This window comes from Neophocaena asiaeorientalis, unplaced genomic scaffold (genome assembly GCF_003031525.2).
Source record: "Neophocaena asiaeorientalis asiaeorientalis breed wild unplaced genomic scaffold, Neophocaena_asiaeorientalis_V1.1 scaffold78, whole genome shotgun sequence".
NCBI classification, from domain to species: domain Eukaryota; kingdom Metazoa; phylum Chordata; class Mammalia; order Artiodactyla; family Phocoenidae; genus Neophocaena; species Neophocaena asiaeorientalis.
The window spans coordinates 7,604-26,077 of record NW_020175018.1 but is presented as its reverse complement, the minus strand read 5'-3'; the positions used below and the strand labels follow the sequence as shown (position 1 = coordinate 26,077).

At 39.1% G+C, this 18,474-nt stretch overlaps 1 protein-coding gene across 1 annotated transcript in view; it reads left to right on the top strand.

Annotated features, from left to right (window-relative positions):
- The window catches only part of ZFP37 (ZFP37 zinc finger protein), a 37,521-nt gene extending 20,160 nt beyond the window's left edge, over window positions 1-17,361 (top strand). Inside the window, 2 exon segments of the mRNA XM_024762379.1 lie at window positions 16,351-17,195; window positions 17,198-17,361. Coding sequence (XP_024618147.1) covers window positions 16,351-17,195; window positions 17,198-17,286 — 934 coding nt within the window. The 3' untranslated portion in view covers window positions 17,287-17,361.
- The last annotated feature ends 1,113 nt before the right edge of the window (window positions 17,362-18,474 follow it).

Here is an 18,474-nt window from a genome sequence, read left to right as displayed (position 1 = left end):
TCCATCCATGTTGTTGCAAGTGGCAAAATCTCATTCTTTTTTTATGGCTGAGGAGTATTCCATTGGACATATGTACCACATCTCTTTATTCATTTATCTGTTGATGGACACTTAGGTTGCTTCCATATCTTGGCTATTGTAAATAATGCTGCTGTGAACATTGGGGTGCGTGTATCTTTTCAAATTAGTGTTTCTGTTTTCTTCAGATATATACCCAGGAGTGGAATTCCTGGGTTATATGGTAGCTCTATATTTAGTTTTTTGAGGAACTTCCATACTGTTTTCCACAGTGGCTGCACCAATTTACATTCCCACAAACAGTGCACTAGGGTTGCCTTTTCTCCACATCCTCTCCAATATTTGTTATTTGTGTATTTTTGATGATAGCCGTTCTGACAGGTGTGAGGTGAAATCTCATTGTGGTTTTGATTTGCATTTCTCTGATTAGCGATGTTGAGCATCTTTTCATGTGTGTGTTGCCCATCTGTATGTCTTCTTTAGAAAAATATCTTCTGCCTATTCAGGTCTTCTGCCCATTTTTTAATCAAAACAGACTTCTTGATAGAGTGTTATCAGACATAAAGAGGGCCAATTAAAAAAGATAAAAGGATCAATTCATCAGGAATACATAACATACATAAATGTCTATGCACCTAAAAGAGTTCCAAAGTACAGGCATACTTCAGAGTTATTGCAGATTCGGTTCCAGACCACCACAATAAAGTGAGTATCACAATAAAACAAGTCACATGAACTTTGTAGTTTCCCAGTGCATATATAAATCATATTTACACCGTACTGTAGCCTGTGGTGTGCAATAGCATTATGTCTAAAAAAATGTACATACCTTCATTTAAAAAATACTTTATTACTAAAAAATGCTAACCATCATCTGGTCCTTCAGTGAGCTGTAATCTTTTTGCTGGTGGAGGGTCTTGCCTCGATGTTGACGGCTGCTGACTAATCAGGGTGATGGCTGCTGAAGGTTGGGATGGCTGCGGCAGTTTCCGAAAATAAGACAGCAACGTTCGTGGCACCCCCAAACAATTAGAGTGATAACATCAAAGATCACTGATTACAGATCCCCACAACAAATATAATAATAATGACAAAGTTTGAAATATTGTGAGAATTACCAAAATGTGACACAGAGACACAAAGTGAGCAAATGCTGTTAGAAAAATGGCACTGAGAGACTAGCTCAATGCAAGGTTGCCACAAACCTTCAATTTCTAAAAGACATTTTTTTCTGCAAAGCGCAATAAAATGAGGTATGCCTGTATATGTAGCAGAAATTGAAAGAATTAAACAGAGATATCAATATTCCACAATCGTAATTGAAGATTTTCACGTCCCCCTCTAGGCAATTGATAGAACAAACTAGACAGAAAATATTAGTGAAGATATAGACTACCTGAAGAGCACTATGAAAAACCTTGATATTTCTAGAACATTAACTCTACAACTGTAGAATATACAGTGTTTTCAAGTGCACAGGGTATGTACACCAAGATAGAAAAATGCTGGGCCACACCACCAGTCTTGATACACTTAAAGCAATTAAAATCATGTAGAGTTTGTTCTCTGACCACAATACAATTGTGATTGGGATCTCTGGAGACAGATTCTGAGATAGAGTTGAAGTTTCAGATGTTTCTTAAAGATCAATACCCATGAAAGGAAGGGGGAGAAGCAGGATTAGGCAAAGGAAGAAGTTTAAATACATTATAGGCCCAAAAAAGTCAGCCTGGTGAGGAGCTCTGGGGTGAGTGTTTTTCTCTTCCAAGTGTCCTGTATTGGGTCTTCATACCCTGACCCCAACCTTGCTCATTCACCAGATGCAGGCTTCCCTGCAAAGGGCATGACCTTGGGTGAGGCAGCTCTCAGTAGCTGAGGCCCACCTTTAAGTAGCTGACAGCTAGAAATTGTCTTCTAGTTGTACTTCCCACAGCTGAGCAGTAAGACCTTCCTTGCAGAAGAATCTGGATATGCAACTCTATGTCTATTATAATCCATCCCTTGCTCTGCTCAGATATACTTCTCCATACATATCTATATATCTATGTATATCTCCTATATATCATTATATCTTGGCTGCACCGCTAATAAGCTGTGGGACCTTTTGGTGCCTGAAATTCCTCCTCTATAAAACAGGGATAATAATGGTTTTCCCCCTCAGCATTAAATTAGATCAGAGGTCAGCAAATTTCTTCTCTAAAGGGATAGATAATATTGATAAATATTTTAGATTTGGGGGGCCATATGGTTTCTGTCACGACTCCTCAACTCTGCTGTTATAACACAAAAACAATCATAGACAATATGTAAATGAGTGAGCATGGCCAATAAAACTTTATTTATTAAAACAGACAGCAGGCCAGATTTGCCCATGGGCTGTAGATTGCGGACCCCTGAATTAGATTATACATGTAAAAGAACTATTAATTTAGGGCCTCATAAGGCAAAGGAGATTCCCCTGGTCCTTGGCAAGGAACGTCCCCCCAAAACAGGAGTGTGTGGCCAACGGAGAGAGTCACCTGAATCAAGATGTGGAGGTACGATCAGGATGTCAGATCCAGGGATGTGAAAAGTGGTTTATTATACCTGCTATTCTGTTGAGAAATCCCTTCTTCACTCTGTTTTCCTGACAAATTCCTGCTCCTCTTCCAAGACTCAGTTTTAAAAATCATGTCCTAAGCCTTGCTGAGAGCCCTTCCCACACCTCCATCACTACCAGCCAGCCCCTGACAGAGTCAGCCCCCTCTTACTGTGCTCCCGCAGCACACATCATGCCTCTGTCAGACACTGATCACAGTGTACTGGCGTTACCAGATTGAGCTCCTCCCTTGCATCATCAAGCATGGCAATAATAAATGTGTGTGACTGAAGGAATGCATGAGCTTTACATTATGGAGAAAAAGTTGGGAGACATAAATATATAGCTAACAAATCAGGGGAGCTAAACTGATTCTGACACAGTCTTGCCCTGAGTAGCTGTCAGACCAAAGGGGAGAAAGACACAAGTATTGGCAATCCCAGTCCCAGACAACAACATGGCTGTGACAGAGGAAGGCATGTTCAGCTGTGCCCATAAAAAGGAACAGATGCCTGGGGGATCTGGAAAAACCTAGAGAGAAGAGGATGTTGGAGCCCAGCTTTGAAGCATGAATAGTAGTTCTCCTGGCATATGGTTGGGAAGGATATTCCAGAAGCATGAAGTACACTGTATCTGATTTTAAAGAGCTGAGTGACCCCTGAGAATTAATCTCCAGTGTCTTTAAGCATTAGTTAGGGCTGGCTATTCTGTAGTAATGTTAAAAGGTAAACTAAGGCATATTAAAATTTTTAAGAGTTTGAGCAAAAAGTGATTTGAATTGGGCAGCACCAAACCAGAGGTGGTTAGAAGTACTCCACTGGCAGGAGCTAGGGGGTAAGACTTTTACAGAGAAGACAGAAGCAAAGCAAGGAAATTATTTGATTGCTGGTAGTTTAAGCAGTTGCCTTATTTGTAGTTCCCCTTATTTGGGAAAGCTTGTTGGCTGTTTGTGATTGGTTGTCCTTAGGTTTTGATTTCTTAACGTCGAGGCATTTGACAGGCTTAGGTTTTGGTTTGCTTATGAAGGCTGCTAAGGCGTTAGAATCATCTCAGTCTAATGGCCTCCTTGTTTAATTAATTTAACAGTAATAACATTATATGGTATTTATTATTTTAAAACTAGATTCTGGGACTTCCCTGGCGGACCAGTGGTTAAGACTTCGCCTTCCAGTGCAGGGGGTGCAGGTTCGATCCCTTGTCGGGGAGCTAAGATCCCACATGCCTCGCAGCCAAAAAGCCAAAACATAAAACAGAAGCAATATCATAACAAATTCAATAAAGACTCTAAAAATGGTCCACATCAAAAAAATCTTTAAAAAAACCCAAACTGTAGATTCTAAAGTGCTTTTCACTGACACTGACGCTGTAGCTTTCTTCCTTAGGTCAGCAAACATTGAAATACCCAAATAAGTATTTCACAACCTTCCGCTACTTTACAACATAGAAAGGACTGAAGGAAAGTGGCTTACCCAAGGCCACAGAGCAAGTCCAAGACCAGATTGAGAGGAGAACCCAGGAGTTCTGAATTATCCTTCAGAGTTTAACCCCAAACACTTTCCCTCTGCTACTATCTGATGTGTCTTTAGCAGGGGTAGAGTCTTCCCATCCCAGTCAGGGAAAGTGCCCCTGGGAGAAAACATCTGAATTTCATTTTTCAGGATGATTATCAGTAGTTTGCTGGATGAAAGGCAACCTGACTTTCCCTCTCCCAGGGCTGTCTCCGGGGGAGAACACTGCACCACTCTGACTTCTCCACCTCAGTTAAAACTCAGCTAAAACCTACTTTGGTAAACATACAATAAGTGCTCAATAAACATTTACTGTTATTATTACCATATCTCAGATTGTCAAAGTGAGGCAATGTTACGTAGATCAAACAACTTAAACCCTCAGAGACTTCTCAGCTCCTTAACAGGAGGGGCTTCCCCTGCTTTGCTGTTCCACTTCCCCATCTTTGCTTTGCGCCCTCCTGCTGTGTTTCCATTTTCTACACCTCTTAGCTGCATAGGTTCTATCCTCCTATACCTGGAATTCTTTCCTAGTTTATATCTTTGCTCCTTCATTGTTTCCGTACACCTTTTCCGTAGCTCCCGTATTCCAGTTCTCACAGACTTTGCTCTGAGAATTTTCTGCTGTACGGCACCAACACCTACTCGAAATATGGCGCCTCCCAGTCTGTCCCACTTTTCGCTAAACGGCCGCGGCCATGTTAACCCCCTGGCTAAGGGAGACTAACAACCGGGGAAGTCTCGCGATAAAGGCAAGTCAGGGGCCGTGCCACCTTCCGCGATAGCGCAGAGGGTTCAGTGTCCCCGGCGTTTTAAGGGGCGGATTGTAGCTTTCAGCTAAGGGCCAGGGAGGAGAGGCGGGAAGGTGAGGAGTCCGGTTCTCAGGAAAGGTTTCAGTCACTGACTGCGGTGTTGGGAGTAAGGGCGTCATGTTTGACCAGCGATTGAGCGTTTGTAGCGGTCCGTGTATTCCGGTCCTGTCGTGGTTAGTCATTAAGGTGGCTTGCCTAAGATAGTGATTGCCGCCCAGTGGTGCTGCTGGTAGTGGACTCTGAGGAGGGTCAGAGGCTTACTGTGGGGTTTGTGGGGCTAGTGATTGGCCCTGCCTGTGTGACTGATTCAGAGTCTTTCACGGTCATGGGTTGAAGCGATAGAAGTCAATGGTTGGGGCCCTGAAGGGGGGTATCCCTTCCTTAGTGTTATTTAGGGTCAGTGAGTGGAGGCTGTAGTGCACCTGCGGGGCGCCTCTGTGATAACTTAGGGAGCAGGCGGCTCGTGGTCATGTCCTGATCCTTTCAGAACTGTAAATTAATAGATTGATGTTATCACGGTGTAATTCTTCGTGGTCTCTCTGAATATTTGAAAGGAGCAGTCTCTAAAGGGTAGTCTTTTATGTAGTTGATCATAGGATTTCATAGGCTCATGGTTGTGGGAATCACAGAGCAGGCTCAGACTCTCAAAGCTATCTTCTTTTTCCCCTCCCTGCTCATCCCACCTCTGTCTGTACAGATATCTGCTGCTTCTGAAGAGCAACAGAAAATGAGCAAGTCTCAGGTAAGTGAGCTATTTATACCCCATTTTGTTTTCCACTGTATTTGAGGCAGTTTAAAAGAATTAATTCAATTAACTGAAAAAATGGAAATAGAGATTGGGGAAAATAAAATAGAAGATCTGACCAAGGAAACTTGGAACATAGACATACAAGTTGTAGGATCTTTCAGAGTTAAAGTTGAGCATACCATCTGCAATTATATGATTTACATTGTACATTAAATTTGATAATTTCTTGAAGATAGTAAAGATTTTTTTTTGCATTTAGGTTTGAAGTTATTCTCCTGATGGGGCTTCATGCATATGATGTAGTAGTCAGTGTCCTTAACATTTACCAACACATGATAAATTCCATAGCAGTTTTCTCCCTGGCTGTTTCTTAAACCATTTCTCCCAATAAGTATAGGGCATAATAACAAGGCAGAATTCAATTTCTAGGCAGTAAAATCACAGGGCCAAGTACACAGCTGTCAAACAGTCTGGCTTGATCCATGAATAAAATCTGTAATTTTGGAAGCAGCATTTCTGGGAGTTTGTAAAACTAGTCCAGGGGATTCATGTCATTAAAGGTAATACTAATTTTAATTTTATTAAATTTAAAATAAGTTTAATTTGCAGTTTTTGACCAATAAATAATCAGATATTTTTCCTTTAAAATACAATAGATTGAGAACCTCGAAGTGTATATCAAGTGAACATGCTTGGTGGATAGTGGAGATCAAGTGAATTTGCTAATTTCTGTTGGTTTATCACTCAGCTACTAGCCAGCATCTTAGTGGTTGTGATTGTCATACAGTGTTAAATGTTTTTATTTGAAGGTACATATTGTTTGATTTTTACCTATAATGTTCCATTGGTTTATTCCCACTGTGTCGCATATAGCTTCAGCATAGTAGTGTTCAAAGTGGGGAGCATGCATTCCTTAGGAGATGTGCAAGATGATCCCCTGGGAAATGGAGAGAAAAGATGAGAAATTCTACTTATATATCTTTTTATGACCATAATATCTCAGTATTGAGTTGCTTATATATAACTTATGGGTTTTTTTTAAAGGTGTATATTATTGATGTGTGTGCTTTTTTTAACTGAAACATGTCTCACCAAGATTCGCCTCTTTAGAACAAAATATGCTCCTGTCAACCAGGAGATTCCAAAAATTTTAGGAGCTCTGTCAAAAAATCAGAGTCAAAGATCAAATATTAGAACAAAAGATGCTCCTGGTACCTTTATTGCTTAGGAAATTACAAAAATTTTAGGAGCTGTGACCAAGAGCCAGGGAGAAGACTAAAATATATATTTCTTATCATATCAAAATATCATGGTTTCTGATTTTAAAAGTTTGGGGATTACTGGGTTTTTTTTTCTTCTTTTTTTCATTGAAGTATAGTTGCTGTACAGTACTGTATAAGTTATAGGTTTACAATATAGTGATACACAATTTTTAAAGATTATACTCCATTTATTGTAAAATATTTGCTATATTCCCTATGTTGTACAATACATCCTTGTAGCTTATTTTATACCTAATAGTTTGTACCTCTTAGTCCCCTACCCCTATATTTCCCTTCCCCTCTTCCCACTGGTAACCACTAATTTGTTCTCTATATCTGTGAGGACTACTGGGTTTTGTACCTATAATTCTGTACCCAATTTCAATGTGTGGGTTTTTCCATACCACCAAGCAGTCTTACACCACCAGCTGGGTGTTCTACAATTTAACTTAATTTTGACACTACCTACTTGGAGAAAGCATCAGATCCTATAGGTTATGGGCTTAATTCCACAAGGCTGCCCTTCACCTCGGATGCTAGTTGCAAGTCCAGATTGTTATCTGTGCTTCTGACCCACTGGCTGTAAATCAGAGGTTCCCACCACCCCCTCCTTTGTTTTGATTTATTTGCTATAGGGGCTCACAGGACCCAGGAAACCAGTTTACTCATTAGATTACCAGTTTGTTATTAAAGGATATTAAAGGATATGAATCAAGAGCCAGATGAAGAGATACATAGGTCCTGAACAAAGGAGCTTGGGGACCAGCATGTGACACATGGAAGCACTGTGGTCCACCACCCTGGAGGTTTTCTGAACCCTTTCCTCTTGGGTCGTTATGGAGACTTCATTATGTAGGTGTGATTGATTATCATTGGCCATTGGTGATTTGTTCAACCTCTAGCCCTGCTCCACTCCCTAGAAATCAGGGAGTGGGGCTAAAAAAAAAAGCACCCTCTATTCACAGTTGGCTTCCCTGGCAACTAGCCCCCATACTTAGGTGCTTTCCAAAGATGCCTCATTAACATAACAAAAGATACGTTTATCCCACTCCTCACAGAAAATTCAAGGGTTTTTAGGAGCTCTGTGCCAGGAACAGGATAAGGACCAAATATACTTTATTATAAACCACAGTGTCACAGTACCATTGGTACTAGTGCATCTCCTCATTTCCTTTATTCAGCCACCAATTCCCATAGTCATAGTCCAGATTTATAATTACCAGTAGCTCCAAGCATTTCACTCTCTGGCCCTTCCTTCCTTCCTTCTTTCTTTCTTTTCTTTCTTTCATTTTTTGGCTGCGTTGGCCTTCGTTGCTGTGTGCGGGCTTTCTCCAGTTGTGGTGAGCGGGGGCTCCTCTTCCTTGCGGTGCGTGGGCTTCTCATTGTCGTTGGCCATTATTTCTATTTCTAGCTCATTATCTAGTACCTTGACTCCAGCAATTCTTCAGTTCTGTACAGACCTCTGATCAATTGACCATCCATTTTTTCACTGTTTATTACATTCCTCTCCCCACTTCTTAATTCTCTCTTTTCTCAGCTTGAATTCCATGCTTCTCAGTTTTTGTTAGGAGCAACTGTCACCCCACGGAAGTCCAGTTGCCTACCCATTATTGCCATGTACATGTCAATTATAATAGATACCTTGAGCTTAATGGGGCAAGTAGATTTTCTTGTGGTAAAAAATATATAACACAAAGTTTGCCATTTTAACCATTTTTATGTGTACAATCAGTTGTATTAATTATATTCACAATTTGTGCATCTATCACCACTATTTCCAGAACCTTTTTATCACCCCAAACAGAAACTCTATGCCCAATGAGCGATAACTCCCATTCTTCCCTTCCTCCCACAGCCCCTGGTAGCTTAAAACTACTTTCTGACTCTGTAAATTTGCCTATTCAAGGTATTTCATGCAAGTGGAATCATACAGTATTTGTCCTTGTGTGTCTAACTTATTTCACTTAGCATGTTTTCAAGGTTTATCTGTGCTGTAGCATGTATCAGAACTTCATTCCTTTTTATGGCTGAATAATATTCCACTCTATGGATATACCACATTTTGTTTATCCATTCATCTGCTGATGGACACTTGGGTTGTTTGTACCTTTTGGCTTTATTGTAAATAAAGCTGCTATGAACATTTGTATACAAGTATCGGTTTGAGTCCTGTTTTCAAATCTTTTAGGTATATACCTAAGAGTGGAATTTCTGGGTCATGTGGTAATTCTATGTTTAACTTTTGTAGGAACTGCACAGCAATTTATGAGGATTCCAGTTTCTTCACATCATTGCTAACACTTGTATTTTCTATTTTGTTGTTGATAACCATCCTACTGGGGTAAAGTGGTATCTCATGGTTTTGATTTGTTTCTCCAATGACTAATGAGGTTGAGCATCTTTTCATGTGCTTATTGTCAGTTTGCATATCTTCTTTGCAGAAATGTGTATTCATGTTCTTTGCCCACTTTTTCACTGAATCATTTGTCTTTTTATTGTTGAACAAGTAGAATTCTTGATTCCACCTCTCCCTCCACCAAGACCAGATCTTTCTTGTCTCCTGGACTTCAGTGGGATGCAGTTGCTTACACCAAAAACCAAGGAGTTTTAGTTGATTCCTCTCCTTTCCTCATACACTGTCTTTCAGAAGTATCTCGGTTGGATTTGATTAAGATCAAATTTTAAAAGAGAGTGCTCTTATTGAGGTAGAACTTAACCATGGTTTGAAAAGTAAGGAACAGTGAGTTCATTAGCACTTTATTGTTACTAACTGATCAAAAATTATTTCATTTTTCTCATTATGTCTAGATATGCATTTTAAAAATTGAGTAGATTAAATATTACTTACATTTTTTATTTTAATTTTAACTTTAAAAAACAATGGTTTCTGCTTTATTTAATTTTGTAAAGTGTTTTAATGGAAAAATTCAAACATATATAAAAATATAGAGAACAGTATAATAAACCCCTTGTACTTCCTCATATATTTTCAACAATTAATATTTTACCAATCTGACGTCTTTCCTCTTTCTCTCCTTTTATTTATTTGTTCTCTAGAGTTGCACGTTTCAAAGCAAATCTCATACATGGCATTTCGCCAGTATATACTTGCTTTGCAGATTACTGTTGTTGTTATCTTCGTTTTCTGACAAGTGATACTGGTTTTCCCTTTAGTGGTTTCCTTTTAAAATACATTTATTTAAGTAAAGAAGTTGTTGAGTTAAAACTATTAAGTCAATAATAGCGCAGGTGACATGCAGATATGGTAAAACTTCTGAAGGCTGTATGTGAAAAAATGATGTTTGAGAGCATTATACTGAAGTGCTCACAGGTCCTTGAATTTACCATGTTCTTCATGTTCACATGCCTTTTTCCTACTCCACTCTTCATCTGGAATGATCTTTCTCCCTCCTCCACAGGTTACCAGAGAATACACTGTTCATTTTTTATGTTTCAAAAACTTTCTATTTTATCTTTACATTTAAAATTTTTTATTTTTACATTTTTCATTATTCATTTTGTATAATTTTACAAAGCCCAAAATAGAATCACTCTTTCTTTCCTATTTCTGTCATAACCTATTTAACATCTTACAGCATTTATATACTTACTTGTTTGCCTCCATCTACTAGTCTGTAAACCTGCTGTATTTTATTCATATTCGTATCCTGAGCACCAAATAGTGCTGGTCACATAGGTGCTTAATACATGCTTGATGGAAAGAGAATGGATGATTCTCAATGGCAAAGTTTTTCTAATAGGAGTTTGACTTCTCCCACATAGTAGAACCCAAAATTGGCCTCATGGTAAACATTTTCTTTAACTTTTTGTGATGAACCCTGCATGATGAAAACAGCAATTATTTCTCATACATCTCGTATACATCACTCAGTGTTTTCACTTTAGATTTAATAGGAATGTTCTGTTACAGGGATTTGTTTCATTCAAAGATGTGACTGTGGACTTTACTCAGGAGGAGTGGCAGCAGCTGGACTCTGCTCAAAGAAACCTGTACAAGGATGTGATGCTGAAGAACTATAGCAACCTTGTTTCAGTGGGTAAGGACATCTTCCCTCAGAGGGTACTGATGTTAGTTACCTATTGTTGTATAACAATTATTATAGTGGCTTAAAGTAAACATTTTTTTTACAAACAATTTCTGTAGGTCAGGAATATGGAACAACTCAGCTGGGTGGTTCTGGATTGTGGTCTCCCATGTGGTTGTAGTCAGATGTTAGCAGGGGCTGAATTCATCTGAAAACTTGACTGGGACTGTAGGATCCATTTCTAAGGTAACTCACTCCCGTGGCTGTTGACAGGAGCCTTAGTTCCTTGCTGTTCATTGGCTGGAGAACTCAATTCCTTGCCATGTGGGCCTGTTCTCATGACCTGGAAACTAATTTCCCCTAGATAGAGTGAGAGCAAGGAGGAAGTCACAGTGCCTTTTATGACCAAGTCTCTGAAATCACACATGATCACTTCTACCTTCTTGTGTTCATTAGAAGTGAGTTACTAGATATACAGATTGCCAGCAAACACACGAAAGGATGCTCAACATCACTAATCATTAGAGAAATGCAAATCAAAACTACAAGGAGGTATCACCTCACACCGGTCAGAATGGCCATCATCAAAAAATCTACAAACAATAAATGCTGGAGACGGTGTGGAGAAAAGGGAACCCTCTGGCACTGCTGGTGGGAATGTAAATTGATAGAGCCACTATGGAGAACAGTATGGAGGTTCCTTAAAAAACTAAAAATAGAACTATCATATGACCCAGCAATCCCACTACTGGGCATATACCCTGAGAAAACCATAATTCAAAAAGAGTCATGTACCACAATGTTCATTGCAGCACTATTTACAATAGCCAGAACATGGAAGCAACCTAAGTGTCCATCGACAGATGAGTGGATAAAGAAGTTGTGGCACATATATACAATGGAATACTACTCAGCCATAAAAAGAAATGAAACTGCGTTGTTTGTAGTGAGGTGGATGGACCTAGAGTTTGTCATACAGAGTGAAGTAAGTCAGAAAGAGAAAAACAAATACCGTATGCTAACTCATATATGTGGAATCTAAGAACAAAGAAGGCTCTGATGAACCTAGGGGCAAGACAGGAATAAAGACGCATAGAGAATGGATTTGAGGACACGGGGAGGGGGGTGGGTAAGCTGGGAGGAAGTGAGAGAGTAGCACTGACATATATACATTACCAAATGTAAAACAGATAGCTAGTGGGAAGCAACTGCATCACACAGGGAGATCAGCTCGGTGCTTTGTGACCACCTAGAGGGATGGGATAGGGAGGGTGGGAGGGAGACGCAAGAGGGGGGGGATATGGGGATATATGTATACATGTAGCTGATTCATTTTGTTATACAGCAGAAACTAACACAACATTGTAAAGCAATTATACTCCAATAAAGATGTTAAAAAAAAAATGAGTTACTAAGTCCAGCCCACACTCAAGGGGTGCAGAATAAGCTCTACTTCCTGAAGGGAAGCATGTCAAAGAATTTATGGGGATATATTAAATCCACCATAGTACCCAATCGACTGCCTTTCCTTTATATTTTGCTAAAAGCTACTGGGTCTCTGAATGCTTAGAGAGCTTCATTTCAACCTATAAAGGTCAAAAGAATATTAATTTTGAGTACCAAATACTGTGCTTCTACCTCTCCAGTGAACTTGGATGGAAAGAAAATGGGTACTGCATCCTGCTCATTCTTCAGAGGCTGAAGACAATGGGCTGGGCCGAAGTTCTTGGTTTTTATAAATTAATTGTGATATAATGTATATAATAAAGTGTTCAAATATTAATTACACAGCTGATGCATTTTTTCATATGTATACACCTACCTGACCACTACTCAGATCAAGATACTGAATATTTCCAGCACCCCAGCAGGCTCCCTTGAACTGCCCCCTTACCATTTACCTACCTCCTCAGAGATAACAACTTGGGGTTCTATCACCATAAATTAATTCTGTTCTTGACCTTCATGTAAGTGTAATCACACAGTACGTAAGGTTTTTGTTTTTTTTTTTGTCTAGCATATTTCATTTAACATAATATCTGTGAAATGCATTCATGTTATTGCATGTGACAGTAGTTTGTTGCTCCTTATTGTATTGTATTCTGTTTAATGAGTATACAATAATTCTTCAATTTATCCAGTCTACTGTTGATGGTCATTTGGGTTGTTTCAGATTTTGGCAATTATGAATAAAGTGCTTATTAACATTTTTATACATATCTTCTGGTAGAAATAAGCATATCATTTCTATTGGGTATATACAGAGGAGTGGAATTTCTTGGTCATAGGGCATATGTATATTTAGCTTTAGTAGATACTACCAGTTTTCCAAAGAGATTATACCAATTTATATTAAACTAGCAATGTAGTGGAGTTCCATCAACCTTTAGTAATGTCAGTCTTTTTAAATTTTAGCCATTCTGGTACATATGTAATGGATGTGAGTTCTAGGTTGGTTAGTTTATCCACTAACACCCAAGTCCTATATTATTTCCCATAAACAGGGTATCAGTCTCTGAATTCAGATGTAATCTTCTTGTTTAAGCAAGGAGAACCATGGATGGAGGAGGGAGAAATGTCAAATTGGGCCTAGTCAGGTAAGTTGAGAACCTGGCAAATGGGAGGCAGGGAAGGAAGATTCATATTGATTAGTGATATGTTTGTCTTTTTTTTTTTTTAATTTTTTTATTTTTGGCTGTGTTGGGTCTTCGTTTCTGTGCGAGGGCTTTCTCCAGTTGCAGGGAGCAGGGGCCACTCTTCATCGTGGTGCGCGGGCCTCTCACTGCCATGGCCTCTCATTGCGGAGCACAGGCTCCAAACGTTCAGGCTCAGTAGTTGTGGCTCACGGGCCCAGTTGCTCCGCGGCATGTGGGATCCTCCCAGACCAGGGCTTGAACCTGTGTCCCCTGCATTAGCAGGCGGACTTTCAACCGCTGCGCCACCAGGGAAGGCCGATATGTTTGTCTTTGAAGTATTTTTTAGGAAATTATTATTGAAGGCCATAGATGTTTACAAATGGCTGAAAATAATTGATGTGGGTTTGTGGAACACCTAAATGACACTGCTACATATCAAACACCCACATAATCCTTTTCCTTTAGTTGACTTTTAGAGAAATAGGCAATCCTCCTACCTATACTCTGAATCTTATCTAGTCCACATATTTAGGACACTTCTTAATTAGTTAGCATCTCTTTGACTAATATCTTTAGCACTCCATTCTCCCAAAGTGGGCTTATACTCCTCTCCTCATGCACTCAGGCATTCTTAGGTATGCTCTCTTTCAAAGTAACTTACCGAATGATATTCATATTCTTTCTAATTACCTTCTGTCTTTCTCACCTTTCAGTGTGAAGTGTCTTGGAGTTATAATCTTTTGTTTCTTTCTTAAAAAAATTCTTTAGGGTCTCCAGTAATAGAAATATTATTCCTTCTTTTCCTATCTTCCTTTTCCACTGCATTCTCTATGACCATTTTAATCTGATTCTTTTTTTTTGTGTGTGGTACGCGGGCCTCTCACTGTTGTGGCCTCTCCTGTTGCAGAGCACAGGCTCCGGATGCACAGGCCCAGTGGCCATAGCTCACGGGCCCAGCCGCTCCGCAGCATGTGGGATCCTCCCAGACCAGGGCATGAACCCGTGTCCCCTGCATCGCCAGGTGGACTCTCAACCACTGCGCCACCAGGGAAGCCCTAATCTGATTCTTTATGTCATTTTTATTATCTTGGTTGTTTTCTTTCCTTTAGTCAGTTCCACTTATTAAATTTTTATTTCCCTTCTTTTCTTCCTGACCACACCTTGTAATTTAATCTTCCATTTTTTCCCCTGAGTTCAATCAGTTATTTTTCATTTCTCCCTGTTTTTCATTTTGGTTTTTATCTTTTGAAGTTCTGACTCATGGTGGTTTTCCGTGTCCTGATATGCTTGTTTGAGTATATTTAATTCTGCCTGGAGTTCAAACAAAATTTTCTTCTGTTTCATGGCAAGTTTTTGAAGGGGACAATTTCCTATGTTTATTTCTGCACAAATTCATTTCCTGATTTTATGTAATAGTTCTCTATGGACTTTACTTTTTCTTTTCATTTTATCATATCACAGTGTTTTTATGAGATTTCTAATTTTATGGATCCCTTTTCTGTTAATATAGCAAAGTTCAGGGACTTGAGCAGAGTCCTTTCTTCTTCTCTCTCTCCCTCCCTCCCTTCCTTCCTTTCTGTGATTAAGGAGGAGTTTTGAGGTTTTGTGTTTCTCTTTTGTCTTCCAGGACCCTAAATTTCCTCTTTTTTTTTCTTTTCCCCATTGCCACCACCCAGTTACCAGAGGGTACTTCTTCCTTCTTTTTAGCTCTTTGTCTCCCTTTGAAACTGCTATTCTTCTGAGGACTGTCCCCTTTAAATAGAGTCTATCTTGTGCCTTTTTAATGTCAACTGACCCTTTAAGATGCATGTACTTTGAAATCCTCTCTCTGTAGTTGTGCTATAATCTGCCTGGTTACATATAAAAAAAAAAAATATATATATATATATATATATATATATTTTTTTTTTTTTTTTGGGTATGTGGGCCTCTCCCTTTTGTGGCCTCCCTTTTTTTGGCAGGCGGACTCTCAACCACGGTGCCACCAGGGAAGCCCACATATAAAAACATTTTCATATTTACTGTGAGTTTAATCTTTCTGCTAGTTACAACAACTCACTCTCTGTCCCCTTTGCTAGCATGCTTCTTCTGTCTTCCTGAAGTTATTTTTTGGTCTGCCTTCGTTCCTCACAGAGCCTTGTGATGGAGTGGAGATGGGGCAGAAGTGTGTGGGGCTGTGTGGGACCATGACACTGAGCTCATCAACTCTGCTTTTTCCATTGCTCTCCTGCTCACTTCTTTTTATGTCTGTTCCTTCTTCTGTCTTTGGGTTTTAATATCATATTCTTAAATTTCAAAGTTGAACATACTGATTATCAGATTTCTGTCTATTTCCATTAAAATGAAGACCTTTATTTTTTTTGTGTGTGTTTTGTGTTTCTCAAAGCTCGAGAGAGAAATAACATTATTTACACTTGAGTTTTCTCTTAGAGTTTGAAATTAGACCCAAATGAAAGAATTAGCTCCACAGAAGAGCATTTCTGAAGAAGTAATACACCATAACATGATAGTATACTCAATTTTTGAAGACTGGAAACTTGAAGATGAGATAAATTACCTGGAAAACCAAGACAAACTTTTGAATCAAGTTACATTTATTAACAATAAGTCACTGACTGAGGAGATAGACCAAGAATGTAACGCACTGTGGAAAGTAGTTCATCTGAACAGAACATCTAATGAACACATCAGAGCCTTCATACATAAGTCTCACCTCTCTGCACAACCAAAATTTCTAACAAGTGAAATATATAAATGTATTCAGTGTGGGAAAGCCTTCAGTGGAAAGTCAGGACTTATTGTACATCAGAGAATTCATACTGGGGAAAAACCGTACAAATGTAATGACTGTGAAAACGCCTTTATTCAGAAGTCACAGCTCACTGTACATCAGAGAACTCATACAGGAGAGAAACCCTATGAATGTAGTGAATGTGGAAAAGCATTCATCCAGAAGTCAAACCTCTTTATTCATCAGAGGATTCACACAGGGGAGAAACCCTATGAATGCAATGAATGTGGGAAGGCTTTCATCAAGACGTCAACACTTAGTGTTCATCAAACAGCTCATACGGGGGAGAAACCATATGAGTGTGATGAATGTAGAAAAGCCTTTATCTGGTGGTCACAGCTCATTGTACATCAGAGAATTCATACTGGGGAGAAACCCCATAGATGTAATGAGTGTGGAAAAGCCTTCAACAGGAAGTCAGAACTAAGTGTGCATCACAGAATTCATACTGGAGAGAATCCCTTTGAATGTAATGAATGTAAAAAAGCCTTCATTCAGAAGTCAGATCTCATTGTACATCAGAGAACTCACACTGGGGACAAAAGATACCAATGCAATGAATGTGGGAAAGCCTTCATCCGGAGTTCACAGTTCATTGAACATCAGAGCATTCATACTGGGGAGACACCCTATGAATGTAGTGAATGCAGAAAAGCTTTTATCCAGAAATCACAACTCATTGTGCATCAGAGAATCCATACTGGGACAAAACCATATGAATGTACTGAGTGTGGAAAAGCCTTTAGCAAGAAGTCACACCTTACTGTACATCATAGAACACATACTGGAGAAAAACCTATGAATGCAGTCATTGTAGAAAAGCTTTCAGCAAGAAATCTACTCTCATTGTTCATCAGAGAATTCATATTGAACAGAAACACTTTTAATGGAGTGAGAAAACTTTAATTCAGTGATCAAAATTTCATTACACTTCATAGAATTCATATAGGTTAGAAACTCTATAAATGTACTAAACATTTATAGTTTAGTTTAGAAGCTTAGAAGTTTAGAAGCTTATGGGAAGTTTCAACAATAGTTCCAGAACTATTAAGTATCAGAAGATTCATACTAAGAAGATCTTAGAAAAATCATGTTTCTCCAAAACAACATATATATTGGACATCTTGGTTGAGAGCTAAAAGTTTTTTTTAAGTGTACTAGAAAAATCTCAATTACACATGATTGACTTGTTCACTGTGAAGTACACATTTTTTTAAATGAGTACGTAAATTGATTTATCATGACAATAAAGTGACAACGATATGTAATCATTCTGCAGGTGATCTAAGAATGGCATTTAAACCCAAATTATCTGTTGGTTGGAAGTGAATATGGATATTTACACCTGCCTTGCTTTTTCACACTAAAACGGGTCCCCGACTTTTTTGGCCAGTTTCATGGAAGACAATTTTTCCATGGACCTGGGGCAGGGGGATGGTTTCAGGATGATTCAACCACATTACATTTATTGTGCACTTTATTTCTATTATTGTTACATTGTAATATATAATGAAATAATTATAGAACTCACCAGAATGCAGAATCAGTGGGAGTCCTGAGCTTGTTTTCACTTGCCACTCACTGATAGGGTTTTGATATGAGTCTACAAGCAATGGATTTATTATGGTCTATGTGCAGTCAAACCTCTCTGCTAATGATAATCTGTATTTGCAGCTGCTCCCCAGTGCTAACATCACCACCTCAGCTCCACCTCAGATCATCAGGCATTAGGTTCTCATAAGGAGCATGCAACCTCGATTCCTTGCATGCACAGTTCACAGTAGGGTTGGTGCTCCTATGAGAATCTAATGCCACTGCTGATCTGATAGGAGGCAGAGTTCAGGCAGTAATGCAAGTGATGGAGTGAGGCTGTAAATACAGGTGAAGCTTCACTCACTCCCCCGCCCCTTACCTCCTGCTGTGAGGCCCCCATTCCTAACAGGCCATGGACTGGGTACCTATATCCTGTCCCTCCATTATGTTGACTTAATTAACAAGAAACATGCATTTTAAAGGGATTATTAGATTCCATGTTCTTATATGTAAGAGCTGTCGGAAGATATTATATAATTTTT